Source organism: Oncorhynchus mykiss, chromosome 8, assembly GCF_057628025.1.
Source record: "Oncorhynchus mykiss isolate SJ-2025 chromosome 8, ASM5762802v1, whole genome shotgun sequence".
In the NCBI taxonomy this organism is placed as follows: domain Eukaryota; kingdom Metazoa; phylum Chordata; class Actinopteri; order Salmoniformes; family Salmonidae; genus Oncorhynchus; species Oncorhynchus mykiss.
The window spans coordinates 53,442,368-53,470,145 of record NC_143029.1 but is presented as its reverse complement, the minus strand read 5'-3'; the positions used below and the strand labels follow the sequence as shown (position 1 = coordinate 53,470,145).

At 41.9% G+C, this 27,778-nt stretch overlaps 3 protein-coding genes across 4 annotated transcripts; all 3 read left to right on the top strand.

Moving 5' to 3' along the window:
• Window positions 1–1,935: 1,935 nt before the first annotated feature.
• espnlb (espin like b) lies at window positions 1,936–8,768 on the top strand. The gene is made up of 4 exons (XM_090183055.1): window positions 1,936–2,086; window positions 3,743–3,861; window positions 6,642–6,824; window positions 7,134–8,768. The coding sequence occupies exons 1-4, from the start codon at window positions 1,936–1,938 to the stop codon at window positions 8,766–8,768; spliced, it is 2,088 nt and encodes a 695-aa protein (XP_090039181.1).
• A 623-nt stretch (window positions 8,769–9,391) lies between these two features.
• On the top strand, window positions 9,392–18,834 carry LOC110530080 (solute carrier organic anion transporter family member 2A1). Its single transcript, XM_021612877.3, has 14 exons — window positions 9,392–9,726; window positions 10,712–10,849; window positions 12,914–13,076; window positions 13,892–14,110; window positions 14,574–14,672; window positions 14,966–15,108; window positions 15,259–15,331; window positions 15,727–15,891; window positions 16,067–16,286; window positions 16,677–16,824; window positions 17,362–17,558; window positions 17,744–17,808; window positions 17,929–18,052; window positions 18,221–18,834. The coding sequence occupies exons 1-14, from the start codon at window positions 9,679–9,681 to the stop codon at window positions 18,339–18,341; spliced, it is 1,923 nt and encodes a 640-aa protein (XP_021468552.3). The 5' UTR covers window positions 9,392–9,678; the 3' UTR covers window positions 18,342–18,834.
• Window positions 18,835–18,921: 87 nt separating this feature from the next.
• Window positions 18,922–25,522, top strand: LOC110530079 (ras-related protein Rab-6B). 2 transcript variants are annotated; one of them, XM_021612874.3, is made up of 8 exons: window positions 18,922–19,171; window positions 21,428–21,486; window positions 22,111–22,164; window positions 22,456–22,561; window positions 22,730–22,841; window positions 23,419–23,512; window positions 24,098–24,164; window positions 24,630–25,522. In XM_021612874.3, the coding sequence occupies exons 1-8, from the start codon at window positions 19,102–19,104 to the stop codon at window positions 24,692–24,694; spliced, it is 627 nt and encodes a 208-aa protein (XP_021468549.1). In that variant the 5' UTR covers window positions 18,922–19,101; the 3' UTR covers window positions 24,695–25,522. The 2 variants fall into 2 exon arrangements, with proteins under 2 accessions (XP_021468549.1, XP_021468547.1); XM_021612872.3 differs by having other exon boundaries at window positions 18,955–19,171; window positions 22,111–22,176.
• The last annotated feature ends 2,256 nt before the right edge of the window (window positions 25,523–27,778 follow it).

Here is a 27,778-nt window from a genome sequence, read left to right as displayed (position 1 = left end):
CAAACATGCACAGACCCCCCCCCCCCCCCCCCCTCCCCCTCGTCTTACTGTGCTGTTCTATCTTGCTGGTGCAGCGTATATCCTGCTAGCTGAATATCCATGTCATCATTCAGCCATGATTCCGTGAAACATAAGATGTTACAGTTTTTGATGTCCCGTTGGTAGGATATTCGTGATCGTGCCTCGTCTAATTTATTGTCCAATGATTGCACGTTGTCAATTAATATTGACGTTAACGGCAGCTTTCCCAGTCGCCTTCTGCTAGTGAGTGTGTTGTAATACATATTATATGTATAGACACTGAGTATACAAAACATTATGAACACTGGCTGTTCCATGACATAGACTGACCAGGTGAATCCAGGTGAAAGCTATGATCCCTTATTGATATATATATATTTTACGTTTTATTGTTGCATATCCTTTAAAACAGCTCAAATATATTTTTGCACGTAATTTTATACACATTAAAACGGCATAAAAGCATAAAACACAGCATTTGAATATTACATTTAAAAAGTACAATTCGTTAAAAACAATAGAAACAACCATGAATAATAGTACTTTTTTTTGTAAAATGTCCAATCTGTAAAAGCCATTTAAAATGTGTACAAATGATTTAACAAAAGTAAAACATTTTTAAGACATGAAAACATGTTAAAAAGTAACTTTGTTAAAAAGCTGTCTTCGATCACTTATTGATGTCACTTGTTAAAACCACTCCAATCAGTGTAGATGAAGGGTAGGAGACAGGGTAGCCTTTTCCTGACGTCAAATGACCTAGTGGCCTCATGGGTGGAATGTTGTTCATATTTTTCATAATTTAGTAATTAATAAACCTTTTTTTTTTTTACTCAAAAATTGTCAAACAATTTTGTTATATTTCAGTCTTCTGTGATGTATATAAAGTGTAATATTGTGATGAAAACTCTACATTTAATAAATTTCAACTCTTATATCTGACCTGGTATTTCTTGTAATTCCATAACCATGCGTGTGAGGTGTATACTTTTGTTTCAAATTAGATTTGGTTAAGACTACCAATAAACACTCTGTGTGACCCTGATTTAGCCCACTGCAGGAAAGAAGGATTTTTAAGCCTTGAGACAATTGAGACATGGATTGTGTATGTGTGCCATTCAGAGGGTGTAGGGCAAGACAAAAGATTGAAGTGCCTTTGAATGGGGTATGGTAGTAGGTGCCAGGAGCACCGGTTTGTGTCAAGAACTGCAAAGTTGCTGGGGTTTTCACGCTCAACAGTTTCCCGTGTGCATCAAGAATGGTCCACCACCCAAAGGACATCCAGACAAATTTGTAGTCCATGCCCCAACGGTTCTGAGGGCTAAAGGGGGGGTGCAACTCAATATTAGGAAGGTGTTCTTTATGTTTTGTACACTCAGTGCACATATACAGTGCCTTGCGAAAGTATTCGGCCCCCTTGAACTTTGCGACCTTTTGACACATTTCAGGCTTCAAACATAAAGATATAAAACTGTATTTTTTTGTGAAGAATCAACAACAAGTGGGACACAATCATGAAGTGGAACGACATTTATTGGATATTTCAAACTTTTTTAACAAATCAAAAACTGAAAAATTGGGCGTGCAAAATTATTCAGCCCCCAATAAATGTCGTTCCACTTCATGATTGTGTCCCACTTGTTGTTGATTCTTCACAAAAAAATACAGTTTCATATCTTTATGTTTGAAGCCTGAAATGTGGCAAAAGGTCGCAAAGTTCAAGGGGGCCGAATACTTTCGCAAGGCACTGTACATACAGTGTATATAATATCAGAAATATATTGTAAATATATATATTTCTCTATATACATTACAATACTAAATATATGTGTAATATATTTGTAATATATCTTTGTTCCAATATATTTATCTATTACTGTTTATTCATTGACATACTCCTCACCCCTGTCCCGTATGTGTCCCCAGCAGCCGGTGAAGGAGGTGCCTCTCCAGCCTCGCTACCCCACCCCGCCCCTGGCATCATCCTCATCTTTGACCCCGATATACTCCCCCTCAATGAGAAACGCCACGGGCTCCATGCAACATGTACAGGTGGCCTCTTCTGGTAAGGAGCATTTAGGACTTTGCAAGACACCTCCAGATAATTGTTTGAACTGGATGGAATATGGGGGAAAATGCACCAAATTATTTTTGAATCTTCAACATGGAAATGATACCAAAAATAATTTACTGAAACGTTTTACAAATGATGGAGTCACCCATGATTCACCAAACCATAATTGACAGCTGTGCCATATAGATTGCAAAATAGTTGGGATAAGATTTTCGATGTACCGATTCCATGGCGCATGGTTTAGGAACTGATACGGAAAATGACACCGGATTCAAAACTTAGAATTTTTCTATTTAAATTATTATACAAAATTATTGGAACCAATAGAATGTTATATATTTATATGGGAGACACAACCTTCCCAGCTCTGTAGATTTTGTGGCGCAGAGACAGTCATTAGATCATTTATTTTGGTAATGTCCATATGTAGCTCTCCCACTTTAGCACCACCAAAGCACCCCCAGACTATCACATTGTCTCCACCATGCTTGATAGATGGCGTCAATCACTCCTCCAGCATCTTTTCATTTTTTTTCTGCGTCTCGCAAATGTTCTTCTTTGTGATCCAAACACCTCACACTTAGATCCGTCTGTCCATAACACTTTTTTCCAATCTTCCTCTGTCCATTGTCTGTGTTCTTTTGCCCGTCTTAATCTTTTATTTTTATTGGCCAGTCTGAGATTTTTCTTTGCAACTCTGCCTTCAAGGCCAGCATCCCGGAGTTGCCTCTTCACTGTTGACGTTGAGACTGGTGTTTTGTGGGTAAGTCCTCAACTGGCAGCTTCATTAAATAGTACCCGCAAAACACCAGTCTCAACGTCAACAGTGAAGAGGCGACTCCGGGATAGACACTCTAATGTACTTGTCCTCTTGCTCAATTGTGCACTGGGGCCTCCCACTCCTCTTTCCATTCTGGTTAGGGCCAGTTTGTTCTGTGAATGGAGTAGGACACAGCATTGTACGAGATATTCAGTTTCTTGGCAATTTCTCGCATGGAATAGCCTTCATTTCTCAGAACAAGAATAGACTCACGAGTTTCCGAAGAAAGGTCTTTGTTTCTGGACATTTTGAGCCTATAATCGAACCCACAAATGCTGATACTCAACTAGTCTAAAGAATGCCAGTTTTATTGCTTCTTTAATAAGGACAACGGTTTTCAGCTGTGCTAAAATAATTGCAAAAGGTTTTTCTAATGATCAATTAGCCTTTTAAAATTATAAACTTGACAATAAATGTGCTTTTCTTTCAAAAACAAGTGAACCCAAACTTTTGAATGGTAGTGTGGTACAGTGGGGAGAACAAGTATTTGATACACTGCCGATTTTGCCGGTTTTCCCACTTACAAAGTACGTAGAGGTCTGTAATTTTTATCATAGGTACATTTCATTTCTACAATCTATCTGCAATATTAAAGCCAAGTCAGCTGCGACACTCTCACCAGGGGAAGTTTGAGCTAGCATTTTCACTTTGGGTATGCTAGCTAACATGTCAAAAAACCTATTAACCCCAAGTAATCATACACCATTCGTACATTACAATAAACCACAAGGTTTAAAGTATCCAAAACAACTCAAATCAAAATTTCCACAAAGATACATTTTTGTTGAAGCGTGATATAACAGACTGTGTTGTGTTTGCCTTTGTAGTTGTTGGCTCCTTTAATTTGCTGAAGCCTCCAGAGAGGGACCAAACCCTGTTCTCCCAGATGAAGCCTATCAAGTCTCTGAGACAGGCTGGGATCACTGCTGTCTTCACTGGACAAAACGTCAGTCCTTTCATGGAGCTTGTTCTGATAGATAGATAGATAGATAGATAGATAGATAGATAGATAGATAGATAGATAGATAGATAGATAGATAGATAGATAGATAGATAGATAGATAGATAGATAGATAGATAGATAGATAGATCTTATCTGTGCACTATTGTTTCATTGCCTTTTCACCTGCCGAGTGTTGAGCAACACAAGTCAATGTAGGCCTATATAAATAAAGTAAAATATCATTTGTATGCTCCGTGTAATATAATGCTCTATTATGATTCCAAAATGCTATATCCATTTTCAGAAATGTTGGTAATTCTGTATTTTTTTTTATACTTATGAAAGAGATTGGTGTGTATTTTTCATATCTAATCATGGCATGGAGTTGTTAAATGACAGACATGTGTTTGTTTGAAACCTATCACTAGACACTTTTTTTTCAGAGAGACTATCACATCTATTGCCAAACAAGATATACAGTGCATTCGGAATGTATTCAGACCCCTTTACTTTTGTCCACATTTTGTTACGTTACAGCCTCATTCTAAAATGGATGAAATAGATGTTTTTCCCTTCATCAATCTACACCCAATACCCCATAATGACAATGAAAAAAATAGTTTAATTTTTTTTAAATAAACAGAAATATGACATTTACATAAGTATTCAGACCCTTTACTCAGTACTTTGGTGAAGCACCTTGGCAGCGATTACAGACTGGAGTCTTCTTGGGTATGATACTACAAACTTTGCACACCTGTATTTGGGGAGTTTCTTCCATTCTTATCTCAAGCTCTGTCGGGTTGGATGGGGAGCGTCGCAGCACAGGTATTTTCAGGTCTCTCCAGAGATCGGGTTCAAGTCTGGTCTCTGGCTGGGCCACTCAAGGACATTCAGAGACTTGTCCTAAAGCCACTCCTGCGTTGTCTTGGCCGTGTGCTTAGGGTCATTGTCCGGTTGGAAGGTGAACCTTCGCCCCAGTCTGAGGTCCTGAGCGCTCTGCAGCATGTTTTCATCAAGGATCTCTCTGCACTTTGCTCCATTCGTCTTTCCCTCGATCCTGACTAGTCTCCCAGTCCCTGCCACGGAAAAAAACCACCCCACGGGATGATGCTGCCACCACCATGCTTCACTGTAGGGATGGTGCCAGGTTTCCTCCAGACATGATGCTTGGCATTCAGGCCAACGAGCTCAATCTTGGTTTCATCAGACCAGAGAATCTTTCTCATGGTCTGAGAGTCGATTAGGTACTTTTTTGGCAAACTCGAAGTGGGCTGTCATGTGCCTTTTTTACAGAGGAGAGGCCTTAGTCACCTCCCTGACTAAGGCCTTTCTCCCCCGATTACAAGGTTTGGCTTGGGCGGCCAGCTCTATGTGGGTCCAAACATCTTCCATTTAAGAATGATGGAGACCACTGTGTTCGTGGGGACCTTCAATGCTGCAGACATTTTTTGATACCCTTCCCCAGATCTGTGCCCCGACACAATCCTGTCTCTGAGCTCTACGGACAATTCCTTCGACTTCATGGCTTGGCTTTTGCTCTGACATGCACTGTCAACTGTGGGACCTTATATAGACAGGTGTGTGCCTTTCCAAATCATGTCTAATCAATTGAATTTACCAGAGGTGGACCCCAATCAAGTTGTAGAAACATATCAAGGATGATCAATGGAAACAGGATGCACCTGAGCTCAATTTTGAGTATCATAGCAAAGGGTCTGAATACTTAAATACCGTAAATAAGGTATTTCTGTTTTTATATTTAATACTTTTTGCAAAAAAAATCAAAAAACCTGTTTACACTTTCTCATTATTGTCACGCCCTGCCCTTAGAGAGCCTTTTTTTTTCTCTATTTGGTTAGGTCAGGGTGTGACTTGGGTGGGCAAATCTATGTTTCTATTTCTTTGTTGGCCCAGTATGGTTCCCAATCAGAGGCAGCTGTTTATCGTTGTCTCTGATTGGGGATCATACTTAGGCAGCCCTTTTTCCCACCTTAGATTGTGGGATCTTGTTTGTGTGTAGTTGCTTTCTGCACTGCATGTAGCTTCGTTTTTGTATTTTGTTGTTTTTTCGGTGTCATTTAATAAAAGTCAAATGTATACGCTGCACCTTGGTCCAATCCATCTCTAAACGATAGTGACAATTATGGGGTATTGTGTGTAGATTGATGAGGATTTGTATTTATTTAATCCAATTTTAGAATAAGGCTCTAACATGACAAAATGTATAAAAAGTCAAGGGGTCTGAATACTTTCCGAATGCACTGTATCCGACTCACTCTCAGAGAAAAGTAGCACTGCAAGGCTTTACACAGTCAAAGGTGACAAATAATTACATTGTTAATAAAGAACTGTACAAATGATACATCTGTGACATCAATATTTTAAAAAAAAATAATAATAATTGTTTTATATCTTTGCAGTAGTATGAGATCTGGACTCTGGTCAAAAGTAATGCACGTCTTGGTATTACGCCACAAGGGAATACGGTGCCATTTGGGACGAGGCCTAACTCTAACCGAACACTATAGAATGATGCTTGATTCATGATGGGTTGAATTTATATTTTAAATATACCCGATATGAATATCCATTCCAGCTAAACAATGGATATATAGCATATTGCAACAAAGCCCATTTTAAAACAAAAAAATATATTAAATCTGAGAAAAATAATATTTTACATACACATAAAGGTACCCATAAGCATTTAATTCTGTTGAAAAATTAGTGGAGAAAGTTTTTTGGAAATAAACTGTGTTGATGGTATATTATCTCCTCAGAGGGCTGACAGTGAGGGGGAGCTACTGGAGCTCATTCCCATAGAGGAGGTGATCCTGGCTGACATAGACTCTCTGGTGCCCACCCACGACGAGAGTGGCCGGCCCATTGCAGAGTGGAAGAGGCAGGTTATGGTGCGCCAACTCAAGGCCAGGTTACATGACGAGGAGGAGCAAAGAATGAAGGTATGTTTTCACTGACATGCATGTAGCATTCTGTACAGTCGTTAACTGCGATGGAAGCAGATTGATGCTTCCATAGTTTTCCGGATATGGACTGGAGTAAATTACCATTGGGTGTCTGAGGATTGTGCCATTTATAGTGTGGAAGAAACTCTAACATCGTCACAAACAAGTATTTTTCATGTGTAACACTAGTTTTGTTTAGCATGTAGATAGCTAAAGGTAGCATGTAGCTGATGATGCTAACCCTTTTAGCTTCAACCTTTCCATTGTTTTTAAGTTGAGACCTTTCCTTTCTTTGCTCACCACCAGGACATGGCTAATAGCTACACCGAAGCAGATGGTTGGAAGTACTCACAGGCCCACAACGCCATCCTGGGCCCGTTCGGTGAGCTGCTGACTGAGGACGACCTGCTCTACCTTGAGAGGCAGATTGAGAACGTGTCCATGCAGAAGCGCTGCCAGGCCTACGAGCTGGAGCTGGCACGTCTCACCGAGGAGCTCCGCGCCATCCTACCCGACCCCATCGCCAACATCGCCGTCAACAATGAGTTCCTCCAGCAGATGGACGCAGACGGACATCTACCTCTCCCTGTGTGGTGTAGTCGTGTCTCTGGCATTGTCAAGAGCATGTACCAACTCCTGGCCAGTCTGACGAGCCGAGATGAGGAAGTGGTTATGGAGGTGGTGGGGGAAGGGGAGGGGGAAACGGTGGGGGCGGGGATTGAGAGGGGCATGTGTAGGCTTCAGCGTGTTGAGATGGTGTCATCCTTCAGCCACCGCTTGGAGAGCCAGAGCTACAGCAAAGGGAGGAGGGAGAGGGTGGAGAGGGAGATCCAGCAGTCCGGGGTGTCGGTGAGGAGTTTGAGGTCCAACTTTGAAGGTCAAATTGGGGGGATTTACCCGTTTGGGGGGTTTGTGAATGACTCGCATCGACCGGTTACAAGGAGCCAGACTCCGAGAGGGAGGGTGGAAGCTTCTAAGATAGCTGTTCAAACCCCCAACACCGCTCTAGGCTGTGAACTTGAACTAGCCCGCCATGACATCCCTACCCCAATCCGGGTCATGGAGACGACCAGCCTGAGAAAAGAACGCATTGTTGTCCTGTTCTTGAGCCACTGGAAGAAGTCAGCATACGCCATCTCTGTGAGAGCCAGGGTGAGAAAGGAGGCAGTCGAAAGAGCAGAGGCCGTGGTCGACACAATAAGGAACTCGACACAGTCAGGGACACCAAATCAGACAACAACAATACAATCAGGGATACAAAATTGGACGACACAAATGGGGACGCCACACCGGACCAGCTCTCTCTTTCTCTTCTACCGCCAAAAAACTGCAGTAGACAAGATGCTCAACACCTGGCGGAGCGCCAAAATACAGTCTTCGCCGGAATCCCTAAGCCAGTGGTGCCCCACCACCTATTCCCCCGAGCACTTCCTGCCTATCCAGGTGGACGGGGCGCCGGTTGCCTACGACAGCCTGACCCTTGACCTTTTCATGCTGGGCTACTTCCACATCCTGGAGCAGGATTTGCTGGCTGAGGAGCGGAAAATGAGGCACCTGCTGTGCTTCGAGGTCTTCGATCATGTAGGTTGTTTCCCATGGGAGACCGTCAGGGACTTCCACAAGGCCATCCTCCAGGAGATCCAAGAAGGGAAGCGGCAGTGGAGTGACGGATTTGAGGACATCAAAGCCAGGTTCTTTGGGAATGCTGTAGTACCTGGAAGGTCCCATCCTGGGGTTGCCAGAGAGTGCCAGTATCCAGACACAAGGCTAGTGCCCAAGGTCCTAGTGCAGACTGCCACTCCGGAAGAAGAAGAGCTTCTCAAGTGTAGCAGCGGCACGGACTTCTCCTGTTTCAGCAATGACGAGATCTGTAAATACATCAACCGTAGCTTTGCTTTCTGGAAGGAGAAAGAAGCTGAGCTGTTTGATTTCAAACACTAGTCCTTGTTTTCACTTTGCCTTTTGATATTTTTGTATAACGTTGTTGCATTTCTAGATTTTTCTTTGCTAATCTGGTGCTTTCAGAAGGTAAATTGGAAGATTGAATGCTCTGAATTCAGTTTATGAGTGTGCGTACATGTTATGCAATTGTGAATCAATTGAAAGAAGCCGAGTCTACTGTAATTAAATCCAAATCCAAATTGTTTTTTTGGCATGACTCTGCTTCCATAATGAGTATATTATGATATCGATACTGCAAATATTAAGACCAAGAGCATACGTCCCTACAACATAACTTAAGGTCTTCCCACGCCCAAGGTAGAACATGATTTACTGCAGCTCAAACTGTTTTTTATTGAACCACTACAACACTATAAAGCACCTTATGTCGAATGACCTTTGAAGGATCAAGTCCTCTGGATGTTCTCTGATGTTAAGCCATTCTTCTGTTGGGTGTAGACCAGAATGTCCATCCGATCTTAGACCAGAATGCACAACAATCCAGGTTGGGCCATACAGTTGGCTAAACATGTACCTTCCCGGGATTTGATTGGAGTTGCTTTGCTCACGTGGGAAGGGGGGGGAACCCATTCAGCCAATTACTGACTCAGATGTTACCATGTGCTTGCGACAACTCTCTGTTTCTGTACCGTCTGACACATTGGACGTTTTATCACATTCCTGTCCAGGTGTGGTTTGGGAAGGGACTTTTTGTTCTCGGAGGCATTTAAGGGTTAACTCGAAGAATTTGTTGTGACCACCCAACGCACATGTACACCACGATTCCACCTTGACATCCACACACACACACACACACACACACACACTCTCACACGCAGTCGGCAAGAAGCGTGGAAGTTTGGATTGTTTTCCGCCTGTTGGGGTGAGTGAACGTTGCCAAGCTGTCAGAATGGAGGAGGAGAAAAAAGAGAAGTCAAAACCATCTTGTAACATCAAGGTATGTATGAATGCGTGTGCTCTTCGGGACATTCTCAGCTGTTTTTACATCTCAAAAATGTTAGAGTTTCTAGATGAGTGCATGACATCGGCTGTGTAGATCCGGCTATCCCTCAAAACCAAATAAATGTAAAAGATAAGCACGTCTGTAAATTGCATGGTGCTTATGTTTTCCATTCATTCTGAAGTGTGGCGCATAGCTTGATCTACAAAACAGATGGCCTGGGATGTGGACTTATCTGAGGTCTGTAAACATCTGACAAACTTTGATTTTGGAGTTGAACATCCCTTTAATTTATATCTGCAGCGGAACGCTGCTGACCAATTTGATTCAAAACTAAAATGTCCATTAAGCAAGCAAGCAATTTTGAAACGACTGATTCAACTGTCCAACAAGAATAAGGGGGGGGGGGGGGGATGAGGAAAAGTGCAAGTGTTTTGTGGTGAGGGAAAAGACTTTGAAGATCAACACAAATATTGCTTCTAGATCCCACTTGTTGCACGGACTGCAAACGTTCTATACTTAGGCTCAAAGTCGAGATCAAAAACCGTTTCCCCTCATTCTTCAGTCACAGCACGACATAAGAGGTAGAACAAAGGTTACCAGAGGGAAAAAACAGAACACACAAGGACAAAGAATTTCATGTAGGTTTTCAGTGCCTATCGACTTACTATTGGCACACAGAGAAAGTCTATAAGCAGTGAAGACCTCCAAGTACCAACATCTGCAGGTAACTCCATGACTGATGGGATTCAGGTAGTAGCAGTAGCAGAGAATATCTTCTTTGCTGTGGGCTGACAGTTTGAGTTATGTCTGCTCTCTCTCTCTCCCTCTCTATCTCTCTCTCTTCCTTCCAACATCTCTCTTTTCATCCCCTATTCCTCTCTCGGTCGCTGGTTCTCCCTCTGTCTCTCTCCTTCCCCTATTTCTCTCTTTACCATGCGACTACTACCCCCCCCCCCCCCCCCCCCCAACACACACATAGATATTTGTGCTGTGTCACAGTCTGCTCCAGCTCACCCAGTTGCTGCACAGTGCCTACTTCAAGAGCTGCATCACCACCATTGAACGGCGCTTCGGTTTCAACAGCATGTCTATGGGCACCGTCTCCTCTCTGCACGAGGTACAGCAGCCCCTGCTGGTCTCCACTGGGATTAAACACCTGCGTGTGCAACTGTCTATGCACTCCAGCACTTCTATATAGCCTGGATGAGCACAGCAATACTTGAAATCACTAAAGAATGTATTTTTTTAATACATATGTATGACAGTATAGATATGTCAAAAGTACATGGGAAACATAGCGTCAATACACAGGAATAAGAGCCACTTTGAAGTCACATTCTTTGAAATTCTATTAAATAAAAAAGGGATTTAATGTAACATATTATGTGGTGCTCCATTCTCACTTTAGAGAGACCCTTTAGAAGGGTCTCTCCCCCACTCTCCCAGCAGGCATGGCTGATTGAAAAGACATAATTACAACCAGTTTACAACCTTAACCTAGCTGAAATGACAGTCCAACCAGTTACAGTTGATGTCGGAAGTTTACATACACTTAGGTTGGAGTCATTCAAACTCATTCGTCAACCACTCCACACATTTCTTGTCAACAAACTATAGGTTTGGCAAGTCGGTTAGGACTTCTACTTTGTGCGTGACACAAGTCATTTTTCCAACAATTGTTTACAGACAGATTATTTCACTTATAATTCGCTGTTTTACAATTCCAGTGGGTCAGAAGTTAACATTGACTGTGCCTTTAAACAGCTTGGAAAATTTGGTCATGGCTTTAGAAGCTTCTGATAGACGATTTGACATCATTTGAGTCAATTGGAGGTGTACCTGTGGATGTATTTCAAGGCCTACCTTCAAACTCAGTGCCTCTTTGCTTGACATCATGGGAAAATCTAAAGAAATCAGCCAAGACTTCAGAAAATAAATTGTAGACCTCCACAAGTCTGGTTCATCCTTGGGAGCAATTTCCAAACACCTGAAGGTACCACATTCATCTGTACAAACAACAGTATGCAAGTATAAACACCATGGGACGACGCAGCTGTCATACCGCTCGCGAAGGAGACGCGTTCTGTCTCCTAGAGATGAACGTACTTTGGTGCGAAAAGTGCAAATCAATCCCAGAACAACAGCAAAGGACCTTGTGAAGATGCTGGAAGAAACAGGTACAAAAGTATCTATATCAACAGTAAAACGAGTCCAATATCGACATAACCTGAAAGGCCGCTCAGCAAGGAAGAAGCAACTGCTCCAAACCGCCATTAAAAAAAGCCAGACTACGGTTTGCAACTGCACATGGGGACAAAGATCGTACTTTTTGGAGGAATATCCTCTGGTCTGATGAAACAAAAATAGAACTGTTTGGCCATAATGACCATCGTTATGTTTGGAGGAAAAAGGGGGAGGCTTGCAAGCCGAAGAACACCATCCCAACCGTGAGGCACGGGGGTGACAGCATCATGTTGTGGGGGTGTTTTGCTGCAAGAGGGACGAGTGCACTTCACAAAATAGATGGCGTCATGAGGAAGGAAATGTATGTGGATATATTGAAGCAACATCTCAAGACATCAGTCAGGAAGTTAAATCTTGGTCGCAAATGGGTCTTCCAAATGGACAATGACCCCAATCATACTTCCCAAGTTGTGGCAAAATGGCTTAAGGACAACGAAGTCAAGGTATTGGAGTGGCCATCACAAAGCCCTGACCTCAATCCTATAGAAAATGTGTGGGCAGAACTGAAAAAGCATGTGTGAGCAAGGAGGCCTACAAACCTGACTCAGTTACACCAGCTCTGTCAGAAGGAATGGGCCAAAATTCACCCAACTTATTGTGGGAAGCTTGTGGAAGGCTTGTGGAAGGTTTGACCCAAGTTAAACAATTTAAAGGCAATGCTACCAAATACTAATTGAGCTTATGTACACGTCTGACCCACTGCGAATGCGATGAAATAAATAAAAACTGAAATAAATAATTCTCTCTACTATTATTCTGACATTTCACATTCTTAAAAAAAGTGGTGATCCTAACTGACCTAAGACAGAGAATTTCTACTCAGATTAAATGTCAGGAATTGTGAAAAACGTGAGTTGAAATGTATTTGGCGTATGTAGGTGTATGTAAACTTCCGACTTCAACTGTATGTCCGCTTTGCTGTGACTGTGTCCTACAGATGGGGAACATGGTGCTGGTGGTGTTTGTCAGTTACTTTGGGAGCCGGGTCAACCGGCCTCGTTTCATTGGCTTTGGGGGGCTGCTCATGTCCTGTGCTGCTGCCACCTTGGCCCTACCTCACTTCCTGTCCAAGCCCTACCAGTACCACTCTATGTCAGCTGGTAAGAAGACAAAACCCTATATATTACTCTCAATATATTACTGTGCAGGGAATATTACAAGGCAGTTTTGCCAAAATTCAATGCATTACAGTGCAGGCTGGCTCGAGATAGTACACTTTAGAGAAAATGTATGTATAAAATGTATAAAATGTTTAAAATGTAGTTAGTGTAGATTTTATCAACACTTTTATCAATTTAGTTATATTTCAACTAATCTCTCATGGACAGATGAAACGGTGAGAATCTGTTAAGGCTCACATAGAATTATGTTAATACGAGCAGCAGTAGTTAGTTCTTGGTTTGGTAAAAAACAAAAACAAAAGTGGACTAAACAGGATTGGGTGAAGGCGGTGTGTGAAATGGTCCAGTGTGCGGACGGTTTCTACTAGATTCCACAGCTACAAAGTCAAAATGTTCTGCATTGCAAAAAGTAATGAAAACAAAAATGTGATTCTTGCCCATGATAAACACGGTGTTTAAAGAGAGGTGTTTGGGTGAGAGTTTCCGTTCGCGAGGAAGTCACCTTCCTCACAAATTCACAATTGTTAACTGCATTCCCCCCAGAAGTAAAACAGGAAATTAAAAACTTTAACTTTGTATTTCTGGGAAACCGAGGGGGGGGGGGGGGGGGGGGGGGGTGCAACTCAATATTAAATATTAAGGTGTCCTTAATGTTTTGTACACTGAGTGTATATATATATTTTTTGTTTTTGTACTTCATAGGTTGGCACAAGTAATAATAACGCTCAATGCATGTTTCTCAACGGGACTGAACTGATCACCACACAGAAATATATATATGAATGTGCTTTTAGCCGGTGGGTCATGGGACATGTGTGTTCCAAGGGAGAATTCCTCTGCCCCTGAAGTGTGCAGACAGGGGGGCGGTGGGGACCCCTCTGAGGCGCGGACCCAGTGGCTGACCTTGGCAGCTTCCCAGGTGCTGTTTGGCATTGGCTCGGTGCCCATCCAACCCTTTGGCATCTCCTACATAGATGACTTTGCTGAGCCTGGGAATTCAGCTCTTTACATTGGTAAGTTACTGCTACAGTGCTGCCTGAGTGCTGCTTTACCTGAATCTGTTATGATCAGGGATCAGTGCTAGAGGCGTCACTATAGACCCAGGCTGTATCACAACCGGCCGTGATTGGGAGTCCCACAGGGCGGCGCACAATTGGCCCAGTGTCGTCCGGGTTAGGGGAGGGTTTGGCCGGGGTAGGCCGTCATCGTAAATAATAATTTGTTCTTAACTCACTTGTCTAGTTAACTAAAGGCTAAATAAAAAATAAAAATATGTTTCTGGCAGGAGAACCGGACAAACTGTTAATTGAAACATTTGTTAGATTTAAATGTTTTGTTGATGATTTTGATTTGATCTGAGGATATTATCAATTAAATCATTTATGGGGATTCATTGAATCTGGTCCTGGTGAGGAGAATATTTCAAGTATCACCTGATTGAAATTTAAGTCATAATTGAGTTATTCTGTGTTCTAGCCATCCTGTTCTCCATCTCTGTGTTTGGGCCAGCCTTTGGGTACCTCCTGGGTTCCATGATGCTCCGAATCTATGTAGATGTGGACAAGATAGGTTTAGGTAAGTCACTGTTGAACCGTTAGATCCTGTTTGTGAGAATGAGAAGAACATATACAGTATACACAATATGAAGCAATGACTTTCATTTTCTCTACCTTTCTCTCCCTGCTCCTGAGCCCCATCCCTCTTCTTCTCCCCCATCCTCTCTCTCTATCTCTCCATCCATCCATCCATCCATCCATCCATCCATTATCATCCCAATCCTTATCCCCATCCCCTCTCACCCCTCTCTACCATCCCCTCCGTATTCCCTGTATCTCCCATCCCTCTGATACCCCTCTATCCCACCCCAGACAGTCCATTGGACCTAACCCTGTCTGACCCTCGCTGGGTTGGGGCATGGTGGATGGGCCTGCTGGTCTCCTCTGGATGTCTGGCTCTGGCCTCCATCCCCTACTTCTTCTTCCCCAGGGTCAAGGTACCGGCCCAGGCCAAAGTAGGTGGTCAACCACTTCCTGGGTTTGGGTTCATTCTATTCTAAGGGGTTCATTTTGGGTTCATTCTATTCTAAATCGATTCAAGAGATAACTAATACCTCATTCTCAAAATGTTTCAGGCTATTGACTGATTATCTGGCTTTTTTCAGGCACCTAAGACTGAAAGTGACCCTTTGAAAGATGAGACCTCTTCAGAGACCTCTTTAATTGACTTCTTAAAGAGTAAGTTCCTTTAAAGGGATTAAGTCGATGTTTGTGTGTATGTTCTTGTGTATGTTAATATACACTACATGACCAAAAGTATTGGGACACCTGCTCGCCGAACATCTCATTCCAAAATCTTTTACTTTAATATGGAGTTATTAATATGCAGAAATTTGACAAAGTGACTTGTTGGAAAGTTGGCATCCTATGACGGTGCCACATTTAAAGTCCCTGAGCTCTTCAGTACGGCCATTCTACTATAGAGATTGCATGGCTGTGCGCTCAATTTGGCTGTCAGCAACGGGTGTGGCTGAAATTGCCGAATCCACTCATTTGAAGCGGTGTCCATATACTTTTGTATGTATGGTGTATATGTGTGTGGCCGTTGTGTTGTGTTCTTGTGCATATCCCAGTGTTCCCGCGTCTGCTACTGAGGATTCTGCTGCGGCCCGTCTTCCTGCTGCTGATCCTGTCTCAGTGTTGTTTCTCCTCCTCCATCACCGGCCTCGCCACCTTCCTCAGCAAGTTCCTGGAGCACCAGTACGGCACTACCGCCGCCTACAGCAGCTTACTCATCGGTGAGGAGTTACATACGCCACACACGCACAGGCACACGTACACAAACCTATGCACACGAAACATACGCGCATACGAACACACACCACACACATAATGTCCTCTTAGTAGTTTTCAACTTTCCATCGTTTTTTCTCAATAACCAACTGTGACCTCCACCCTGTTGTCTTTCTCCAGGGGCCATCAACCTGCCCATGGCTGCTGTAGGGCTGCTGCTGGGCGGGGTGGTGATGAAGTGTGTACGCCCACCTGTGCGGACCCTTCTCTGGCTGTGTTTGGCACCTCTCTCCCTCTCCATACTGCTCTGTGTACCTCTCTTCTTCATGGGCTGTTCCACTCAGAGAGTGGCGGGGGTCAACACAGGCTATGGTGACACACAGGACCAGTGGACTAATAGGTGAGCGGGATCTGTCTATACAAAAATACCCCTCATTACTGTGCGGTATTCTACTGTGTGATTCAAAAATAAAAATAATAATAATAATAATCGGCAGCACAAATCCTCTGCTCTCAATTATTCATGTTAAGTCTCCCTATACTCTCTCTACATCACGACCTTTCTACAGATCACTGACTTTATTGTACACTCAACATGTTGCACCATTGTAGCCTTCACTCAATACATTCCTAATCAACCATCACTGAAATGTTAGCAAATATTCTATTCCATTCTATCACTAACTCAAATAGTATATCTTGAAAGGCACAAGTCAGTCGTCATCAAAATCTGTGATTCTATCTGAGGACCACCCGATCTCAGTTGTGTTGTTATCCCCCCCTCCCCCAGGTCTCTATCTCTCTGTAACTCCAACTGTTCCTGTCTGAATAACATGTTTAACCCCGTGTGTGGAGAAGACAACACAGAGTACATCTCTCCCTGTCACGCTGGCTGCACCGATGTCTCCGTCGACACATTAAACCCTCACAGAGTCCAGGTACGACATTAGGTCATCCTTGAGATAGACTGTATGTGAAACCTAGCCCTGGTCAACAGATCTGTGGCGAGATAGCACGAACCAATTTGAAACCAAACTATCTGGAAGTTGGTATTCAAAAGACATTTGGTAGCCTCTTGTATCTCATAAACGAGTCAAAGGGCTACTTGTCCTTTTGCTTACAGACGTGGGATCTTAAACTTGATCACTCTTTTGTTGCTGAGGATTCTCCTGCACAGCTGTGAATGCAAACTTGTGGTTTATTCAAGGTTTAAAAAGGATTTTAAAGTTTGTGATTTCCACTCTAAAATGTCAAATTTGATTTGCCCTATCGAAAATGTATCAGCAAGAAACCTACAAAAAAATTCCATTGATTATAATACACATAGTAATTCATATTTCCTTCTGATGGGATTATTTTCCTGCTGTTAGCAAACTGGCTCAAATTAAGATCCTAATTATGTATGCTGTGTGGGACATCCTTTAAGACTGTAAGAAAATACTGTTAAAATAATGTACCCTTTCTCTCCTCCCTAGACTTACACCATGTGTAGCTGTGTGACTGCTCTGTCTGCTGTGCCCGCTGGCGCGGCTGGTATGGGGATGGGCAGGGCCCTCCCAGGTTCTTGCACCAAGAGCTGCCCTCACCTCGTCCTGCCTGCCATTCTCCTCATCGCCTTCGCTGGCTTCATTGCCAGCCTCTCCCACAACCCCATCTATATGATGGTGCTCAGGTACCGGCGATGACGGTTGTGGTGGTGATGATGGTGTTGATAGTGGTGGCAATGATGAGGATGGTGGTGTTGATGATGGTGCTGGTGGTGATGATGATTATGGTGTTGATGATGACGATGACAGTGGTGGTGGGGTGAAGATGATGACGATGATATGTATGCATGATTTGTATTTATTTTTTCAGGACAGTCTTTCAAGACGAGAAATCCTTCGCAATTGGAGTCCAGTTCCTGCTGATAAGAATGCTAGGTAAGTTAGCCTCTAAGCGCATGTGATTGCTGGACAACAGTGCCCTATCTTTAATTTTCCATTATGTTCCAGTCCCCCAAAAAATCCAATGTCTGAATATATTTTGTATATATGTTTCAGCCTGGCTGCCAGCCCCTGCTGTGTTTGGGCTGGCCATTGACTACTCCTGTGTCTGGTGGAAGCACGCCTGTGGGAAAAAACAGGGCGCCTGTGGTTACTACGACAACAACATCCTTCGGAACAGGTGCGCCCGCACTTGATGTGCTTGCAAATTAGGGGTCACTGAGAACAAAGTCTTATTGTCCTTGTGAGTGTTTTTTTTTATTTTTATCGAGATTGGGAATAAATAAAGACACTTATCATGATGAATATACTGAATAAGGTACATTTCTTGCTGTGTCCTCTCTCCCAGGTACTTTGGGCTGCAGTTGGGTTATAAGTGCCTGGGGTTGGTGCTGCTAGCCCTGGCAGGCTGGAGAGTACAGCACACGCCTTGTCTGAGTATTGAGAAGGAGCCTGGGGTGCCGGTGTGAGAGGCCTGCACTGACCATGAGGGGCCACTGGGGAAAGGGTCAAGACCATTGGTTCTTACGGCTCAAGTTAGAGCACAATACGGGCAACACTAAGGTTGCAGGTTCAATTCCCGCATCGGCCAATTAAACTGAGTATGTGCCACTGTTAACGACAGCTGTCTTAGTCGCTTTGGATAAAAGTGTCTGCTAAATGTTATTATTATGTAGTATCAACACTGAAAGTGTTTCATTTTGGACTATAATCAAAATTGACATAGTTTCTTCCATTATTTTAAGGGACTTTTGATAACTTCATATGCTACTTTAATAAAGGAATGTTTTTGGTTTGCTTATCATGAAAACCTGTATACACTACTGTTTTATTGTACATTATTTACATTGTTTGTATGTGTATAAATGACACTATTTGTGAATGAATCTGAATGTCATATTACTACAACAAATGGTTTATAACACATTCTGTTTGAAAATAAAACTAACCGGAAAGCATCAATATTGTATTATGTTACTTACTTTACTGTTGAGTAGCTCTACACTGTGTATTTAACGTGAGAAAATACTATAATATTCAAGAAGGTGAGAGGATGAATAAGGTGAGGTCACGCAGGCGCACACGCATCCTAAATTGACAGGACGACGCTGAGCTGCATTCCCATCATTCTATGAGCAGACGAGGATCCCGACACACCGATAGTGATCGAACCAACGCCTCTGGATCAGAAAACCTCTATTATAATCCGATAGAGTTATCGCTGTAACCATGTCCGCCGGAGGAGACTTGGGGAACCCTCTGAGGAAATTCAAACTGGTCTTTTTAGGAGAACAGAGCGGTGAGTTGAGTCCTTTGGAACGCCTTGGAGGCTTGGTTATCAGTTGCCAAACACGATAACGCATCTTGAAGGCCATAACTGTATTCTTTGGTCTATTTGAAAGTTTTCACTATTTTGTAAATGTGCTGAGAGTTTGTGTCAAATGTTAACTCAATCAACCAATTCACTGGTTCCTGTCACGATTTTGTTTCTGTAGAAAATCTGATTAGTCATCCATTTCGATCTAAAACGTCATGAAATACAATGTAGGCTATCCTCCGCATTTTACCGATATTAATATTTTATTTCAAACAATTTCTCTGTTTAATCATGTTTCATTGTATTTCATCATCATTGGTATTACAGGTACAGTAAGCGACGTGATATAAGAATTTGGATGTTTTGATGTGGTGCAGTGGCCGGCAGAAATATTCGCTCTGTTTCAAAATTATAATAACATTTAATCACAGTTCAATCGTTGACTATAGACTTCAACATTGAAACTTATTATATGATTAGCTATGATTTTTTCCCCCCGGTTTAAAATGGTTATATAGATAAATAGTTACCATGTGTCATTTCGGGACACACCCAGGTTGGCGATGTCTGTCGAATTTATAAACCTCGCAGTCACTGTCTCCAATCCGTTGACTCACCGTTCCAAATCATAATATCCTAATTGTCACGAATGGTCTGTTAGTGTCATAACATGATGATTTATTCAATAATTCTATAATTTAGAGAACAATGACTGTTTACGTGGTTGATATGGCAAAGACTCAAGAGATCGATAATGGTTCAGCGCTATAAACCTCTTAGAATACGTGGTCAGACAGCAGACAGTCGGAGTGGCTATCCACCTCTGCTCGATCATGGAGTTGAAGTGTAAAATACTATACATTTGGGCATTGTAATGGTTTATTTATAATATAATGGATTTGTGTGTGTGTGTGTGTGTGTGTGTGTGTGTGTGTGTGTGTGTGTGTGTGTGTATGTGTGAGAGAGAGAGAGAGAGAGAGAGAGAGCGAGAGAGAGAGAGAGAGTGTGTGTCATGTCTATTCCATAACTGAGTGTATGTTCTTGTATGGTTGTGTGTATATAATGGTAGCTGTCATGGCTTTCCATAGAAAAGGATGCTGAGATGTAGCTGTCCATGGTACTGTGTGCGAGTGTGTTTGTTTCTGTGTGTGCATGTGTGTTATTGCATTTGTATGTAGCAGCCTAGTGGCTTTCCATAATGTATGCTGTTATGTAGCTGTCCGTGGTGCTTATTTCAAGCCTGTATTGGCCAATGCCAATTGTTTTCTGTAGGCTACTAATTGTGATGAGTGTCCCCTAAAACACTGAATTGGTGATCTTTAGATCTTCAGGTTTTAATAAATTGCTTAACCTCATTTTGTTTTGGCCTGTGAGTGATAAACATTGGGTAATGGGTGCTAACGAGGCTGTCATTCAGTGTACCTGTGATTGTGGGTTTCGTGTGTGTGTGTGTGTCTGGGTGTGTGTGCGCGAGAGCGTGCTTGTGCATGCATACATATATGTATATGAAGAGTTTCGTCCCAAAATACTATACAGTATATCCATTTTCAGAAACGTTGGCATATTAGTTTTTTTTGTTTAAAGAACTTCTGAAAGAGATTGGGGTTTCATGGCATGGGGTTGTTAAATGACACTAGATGGTTTTATTTCAGAGAGACAAACGATCCCAATTTGTTGCATAACTGGATATAGCCGCCTTCATCTCAGAGAAAAAAGTCAAATGTGATAAAAAAAATAATACATTTTTAATAAAGAACTGTAGAAATGATACATTTGTAACATCAATGTTGAATATATATATATATTTTACTAAATTAATCAATACAGTAATATGTGATCTGTGCTCTGGTCTAAAGTAGGGCACTATATAGGGAATAGGGCTCTTGTCAAAGTAGGGCACTATATAGGGAATAAGGTGCCATTTGGGACGAGACATAACTCTAACCAAACACTATAGAATGATGCTAGATTTATGATGGGTTGAATTTATATGTTAAATATACAGTATACGAATATTCAATTCCAGCAAAAAAAAATGATATATAGCCCTTTGCAACAAAATCCATTTTAATACACATCTAAAATCTAGGAATAGAAATTCTGAAACCAGTAATATTGCACACCCACAAAAAGGTACCCATAAGCATTCATTTCTGATGAAAAAAGACAATGGTGGACGTAGCTTTTTTTAGAAATAAACTCTTCAATATTCAACCCTGTGTTCTGTTCCTCTTCCAGTGGGGAAGACATCGCTGATCACCCGGTTTATGTACGACAGCTTCGACAACACATATCAGGTAAGACCTGGCTGCTTTACTTCCTGTTCTGGTACAAACAAATGATAGGACAACAACTACAGTACAAAGGGCAATGCAAATCTAATTACAATAGACATGATTAGATTTGCGCACTTGGCCTTCACACAAAATATATGTTTTATGTTTCCTATCTATCACAGTAGATCCCTTTCCTTTGTGAATAACAAAAGATAGAGGGTGACACACTGTACCCTGTGTGCTATTATTGTGACACACTGTAACCTGTGTGCTATTATTGTGACACAGTGTAACCTGTGTGATATTATTGTGACACAGTGTAACCTGTGTGCTATTATTGTGACACAGTGTAACCTGTGTGATATTATTGTGAGACAGTGTAACCTGTGTGATATTATTGTGACACAGTGTAACCTGTGTGCTATTATTGTGACACAGTGTAACCTGTGTGCTATTATTGTGACACAGTGTAACCTGTGTGATATTATTGTGACACAGTGTAACCTGTGTGCTATTATTGTGACACAGTGTAACCTGTGTGATATTATTGTGACACACTGTAACCTGTGTGATATTATTGTGACACACTGGACTTTTATTGCACTATTATTGCGAGTATCACTTTCCTGTTGTTTCATTTGACAGGCGACCATTGGGATTGACTTCTTATCAAAGACCATGTACCTGGAGGACCGAACAGTAAGAAACTCTGTCAGTTACCTGAAATGAACACAGATCAACATTGACTACATTATTTACCAATTTTTTTTAGGGGCCTAGCACTCTAACTAGTACAAAGCACCCTAATTTGTCCTAGCATACTACACATACTAACTATACATACTATACATATTACTGCATAATGTAAATGAGTCATTCATAAATTATTATGGTGAAATGAAGTTAAATCAACATGTTTGTAACGGCTTGTTGTAGGTTAACAGTGTTGCTTAGCAAGTACTGCAGCTCAGTGGGCTTGTGTGTGTCTAGGTGAGACTGCAGCTGTGGGATACAGCAGGTCAGGAGCGCTTCAGGAGCCTCATCCCCAGCTACATACGGGACTCTACTGTCGCTGTGGTTGTGTATGACATTACAAGTGAGTGGCAGAACTCACACGATGAGCAGAACCTGATGGATGCACACGCACACACACACACACACACACACACACACACACACACACACACACTGTGCCCTACAATGGCATACATTGTAACACACAGTAACATCCAGTAGAAAGGTACATAATATATTTCCTTCCCAGACGTGAACTCGTTCCAGCAGACCTGTAAGTGGATTGACGACGTTCGAACAGAGAGGGGCAGTGATGTCATCATCATGTTAGTGGGCAACAAGACAGACCTGGAGGAGAAGAGGTGGGTGATCGTTTACGTCTGGTGCACATGTTATTTACATATTAGGCCTGCATACTGAATACATGCTGTATACAGGTGTTCTATCTTAATTTGACCAGTTTCTCACAGCAGGAAAATAATCCTGCAGCAACAGGACATGTGAATTATTATGTGGATTATAATGAATGGACATTTTTATAGGAGTTGATACATTTTTTTGTTAGGACATTTTTGTGGCTTCCAAAGTTTGTATGTGGAAATTAAAAACTTTAGAAGCCTTTTAAACCTCAAATACACTACAAGTTTGCAAAATGCTCTTCGACAAAAGAGTGATCAAATTCAGATAGTACATCTGTATCTGTTTTTGAATGCTTTGAACTTGGATAATCCTATCAGGGTCTTTTGTCTGCCTTATTTTGACTTTTTTAGTCCTTTAAAATGGATTACATATGGATTGAAATGATGAACATAAGTTACCTGATTTGATTTAATGCATCAATTGTTTAACGCCATTGGTTCTAAAAAAAACTCTTAAAGATTTCTAGCAAGTATTCCCCTTTAACATCTGAATGTATGCTTTGGTCTGATTCTCCCACAGACAAATCACTATTGAAGAGGGAGAACAGAGAGCCAAAGAACTGAACGTGATGTTCATCGAAACCAGTGCCAAAACAGGCACCAATGTCAAACAGGTGATTCTTCCTATAAACATTTTCAATTTCTTAATTAGGCACTTTATATGCTTCAGGTTTGACTCAGTCAAGAATACACACAAAAAAAGTAGGGTTCCTCAAGGGTTTTTTAGGGAAAGATGATGGTTCTAAACTCAGAAAAAAAAACTTTTTCAGGATTATGTTTTTCAAAGATAATTCGTAAAAATCCAAACAACTGCAGTACTTAATGCAGCTGGTGGCCACACCAGATACTGACTGTTACTTTTGATTTTGACCCCCCCCCCCTGTTTAGGGACACATTATTCCATTTATGTTAGTCACATGTCTCTGTGGAACTTGAAGTTTCCAATTAGAACCCGATGAGCATAGTTCTTTATAGAACCTTCAAAAAAAGGTTACATATAGCACCAAAAAGGGTTCTGCTGTTTGCAAGCCAAATAACTATGTTTTTGGCACTATACAGAACCATTTGTTTATAGTGTGTAAGATTTACGTAGTGGAAATTCCTTTTAAGATGTAGCTTTATGTTAATTGTATTATGTATTTTCAATGTATTTTCCTTCCTCTCTCTCCCCCTTTCTCCCCCCCTCTCTCTATCACTAGCTGTTTCGACGTGTGGCAGCAGCCTTACCTGGGATGGAGAGCTTGGACGATGCGAACCCTGAAGGCAGTATCCTTTAGAACAGAGAGTCACTGAGTGACTTAACAATCTGTCAACCAAGGCCCAGAACAGCAAAGAGAGACTCAGTGCAGAGACAATTTGGTTTAACTCATCGTGGTTGCTGGCACTGTCACAAATAAATAAGTAGAAATAGGCAGACGTCTTCAGTGCAGTGAACCAGGAATATTACTTAGTTGATTGGTATGAATTCTATAGGACAGGGGGAGAGGATGCCCCCTAGTGACGGTATAGCAGGGTAGCACCCTGTGCCTAGGGAAACATGATGAAGGATAGACAATGTGTGAGAAAGCGAGAGAGAGCGAGAGAGAGAGAGAGAGAGAGAGAGAGAGAGGGGAGTGTCTATTATGTTGCATTATAGTCCTCTCTGTTTACTCTTTTTTGTTGTTGAGAATGGAATATGCAGATAATGTTTTATCTATTCCCTAAGTTTTTCCTTAATTGGATACTTTCCAGTGATTGACATTAAGCTGGACAAACCAGCAGAACCCACTGTCCCTGAGGGTGGGTGCTTGTGTTAATGCAGAGCTGTCGGACAGCTTCCTTCACACCATAGGCTTGTTGTGTTGCTTCCTACTGGTTAGCTTCCAGTTGACTTTTCTGATTGGATATGGGCTGTGTACCGTATATCTGATTGGACGAATCAAGTGTTATTTCAGTCTTCAGTTGTAAAATAGTGTATACTTTGTCAATATGTAAGTGCCAGAGAAGGAAAAAAAAGAGAAAAAAAAGTTTTAGAAAATGAAAAAAGGGAGGAAATGGAGTGAAACTCGAATTCTTTTCGCCGTTATGTTTTGTATTTTTTTATATAAAAGGGAAAGCACCAAAAATGACACGTAAATTGGGAAAAGTGGGGAAGTCCATTTCCAAGATGGCTGCCCTGTCTGAATATCTGCAGCACGCATGCACGCTGATCTCAAACCTTACAACCCTGGAGTGGCTCGACTAACGTAGAATGTTTTATAGCATAATAATAGCATACTCATATCAACAATGTGTTCCATTTGATATTCCCCACAGGCGTCGATTTACCATAGATTCACCCTTACTTACAGTACTATAGCTGTGAAAATATGTCACTCTCAATGGGCAACTTTTATAGAACACCTGTGCTGTGGTAAATGAAGAAGAAAAAAAGCCAATGGAATTTCACAAGCCCTCCCCCTCCCCCTCCCTCTTCCTTCCTCCTTTCCCCTGGTAATACACATTAAGCTCCACTGTACTGCACTGCACTGTATATAATAATGTAATATGTATGTTATGAACGTCCCTCGGTAGAAGTGGTCCTTGTTCACTGGTATGAATAATGTAATAATGTTTAATTATTAATAAATGAAAGATTAAAGGGCTTCACTTTCCTAAACCATCCACACTTACCCATTGCGAAATGGTCTCGTCTGTCAAAAGGGAATGGTGAATTATTATGAACCTACAAAAGAACCTTCAAGTATTTCCAGACTGCTCTACTTATTTAAAAATGCAGACCTGTAAAGGTGTGGCGCATTGAAATTCAATTGAAATTCAAGAATTCGTTGGAATTAGAGAGCAGTAAAGTGTGGCGCATTGAAATTCAATTGTAATTCAAGAATGAATTGCAATTAAAGAGCAACTCACAACTCAATTCAGAATTGGCCCCGAACCTAATTTTTAAACAACTGAGTCAACCCGAGCAGCAGTTTACTGGCCTGGCTACACCTCCAACACAGTTGCTGGAACCGTGCTTGAAAGGACAATGCGGAAAGAAAATGACTTGGTCAACACAGCACTGTTTGCACAATAGTGTGAATAGGTTATATCTGAAATTCCATTTGATATCTTTAGTCGTTTAGCGGACTCTCTTATCCAGAGCCACTTACAATTCGTGCATTCATTTTAAGATAGCTAGGTGAGACAACAACACCTCATACCAAGTACATTTTCCCATCGGCAAAGTTTTTTTTTAAACCAGCTAAGTCAGTGCTAGTGGGGAAAAGACAAGAAAAGACCTCCGCGTCGTCATTTAGGGTGGAACCCCTTAACTTGAGATACAGGATGTTGACAATCACGCCAATCGTGCACCGAGTCAATTAAAAATGAGTAATGGGAAGGGATCTCAAGTTAGGTTTCGGGCCAAAAGCAGAGGCCTGATTAGGAATGTATAATATAATCTGTTGAGGGAGTGACAAGTACTTGAGGGTGCGACACAAAGGTGTTTCAGTACCTTTAGAGACGTCGAGGGTTGACTTCAGTGTGGTTATGCCGCACCAAATTGTTTCGCGCCACACCAGTATGTTCCAGCGTCGTTTGACGTCAAGTCGGTGACGGTCACAATGAGGACTCTGTCCCTTTCGTCAGCACACGGGGCATTATCTCCCTTCAGAGGTCCATCCTCAGTCTCAATTACTTTGTGTGCCCGAAGAATACACGTTGAAATGTATGCCTTGGCGGAGATACTTCTGGTGGCTCTCATCATAAGAGTATCTGAGGTCGTAGCTACATAAGACTGTTTTTGTTTTTTTTGCATTAAAGAAACTACAACATCAAAGTAGAAGACGCAATTTCAAAAATGGGTTGTTTTCACTCATTGACAGTCACTCAATTTAACCTATGTAAGATAGCCAGCTATCTGAACTTGTAGTAATCATTACTGACCTGGCACTCAGAGAACGTGTTAAATGATAGTTTTGAGTTAATCTGAGTTGACGTGTGGCGGGTAATTGTATAGCCATGTGTCTGTAGATCAACTGAGGTGAATGAAGCTACAGCATCCAAGGTGATAATGATCATATTTGCTTGTTTTTTTTGCAGTTCTCCAAACAGCATTTAGAGTTTTTAAATTGCATAGAAATGCCGTAAATAAAACACATTGTGGGGAATAGTCACTGTTATTGAATGGTTTATAACACATTTAGAAATGATTAAATAAACCATTAATCATGTAATTACATGTCAAATGTTACCCAATCTGGTGACAGTATCAATATGACCACACTTTCACGATTAATACTTGTGGCCGAGATCATAGCAGACAAACAATGACACATTTTGGGGGAAGTTGAAGTGGAAAGCACCTTCTAATAGATTCGAATCACAGTGACGTGTAGACTGCCACTCACCTGGGCTCTCAGTCCCCAAGGGTTTGGGCTTTTCTAGTGAGACTGGAATCAGGTATTCCCCTGCAGGAGTTAGTGGTGGTCTTTAGTTACACCCCCCCCCCCCCCCCCCCGAGAGACAGGTGGACACAGGCAAGGCGGTTAGAGTACTAATGTACATGTGGACCCTGGAGAGGTGAGTGGCAGAGCAAATCTCAGTGGCTTAACTGAGGACTTTCTAAATAATCATTCAAATGCGTTTGTGTGTGTGTGTGTGTGTTCATCTGGAAAAAGGAAACCAGAAACACTTTTGAGCAACCATGGCGGACATACCCATCAAGTGACCCTCACCTGGACTAGCCACACCTCCAACACTGAGGTCACAAACCAAAGGTCACTTCAATCATTTCAGATTCTCCTGTTACACTTCGCCGGTGCGACTTAACAGCAACACACCACACATAAAAGCCAGACAACATTAGACCACTTGAACATACTGTATGAATGAACACCACACATACTAAACTGTGAGCC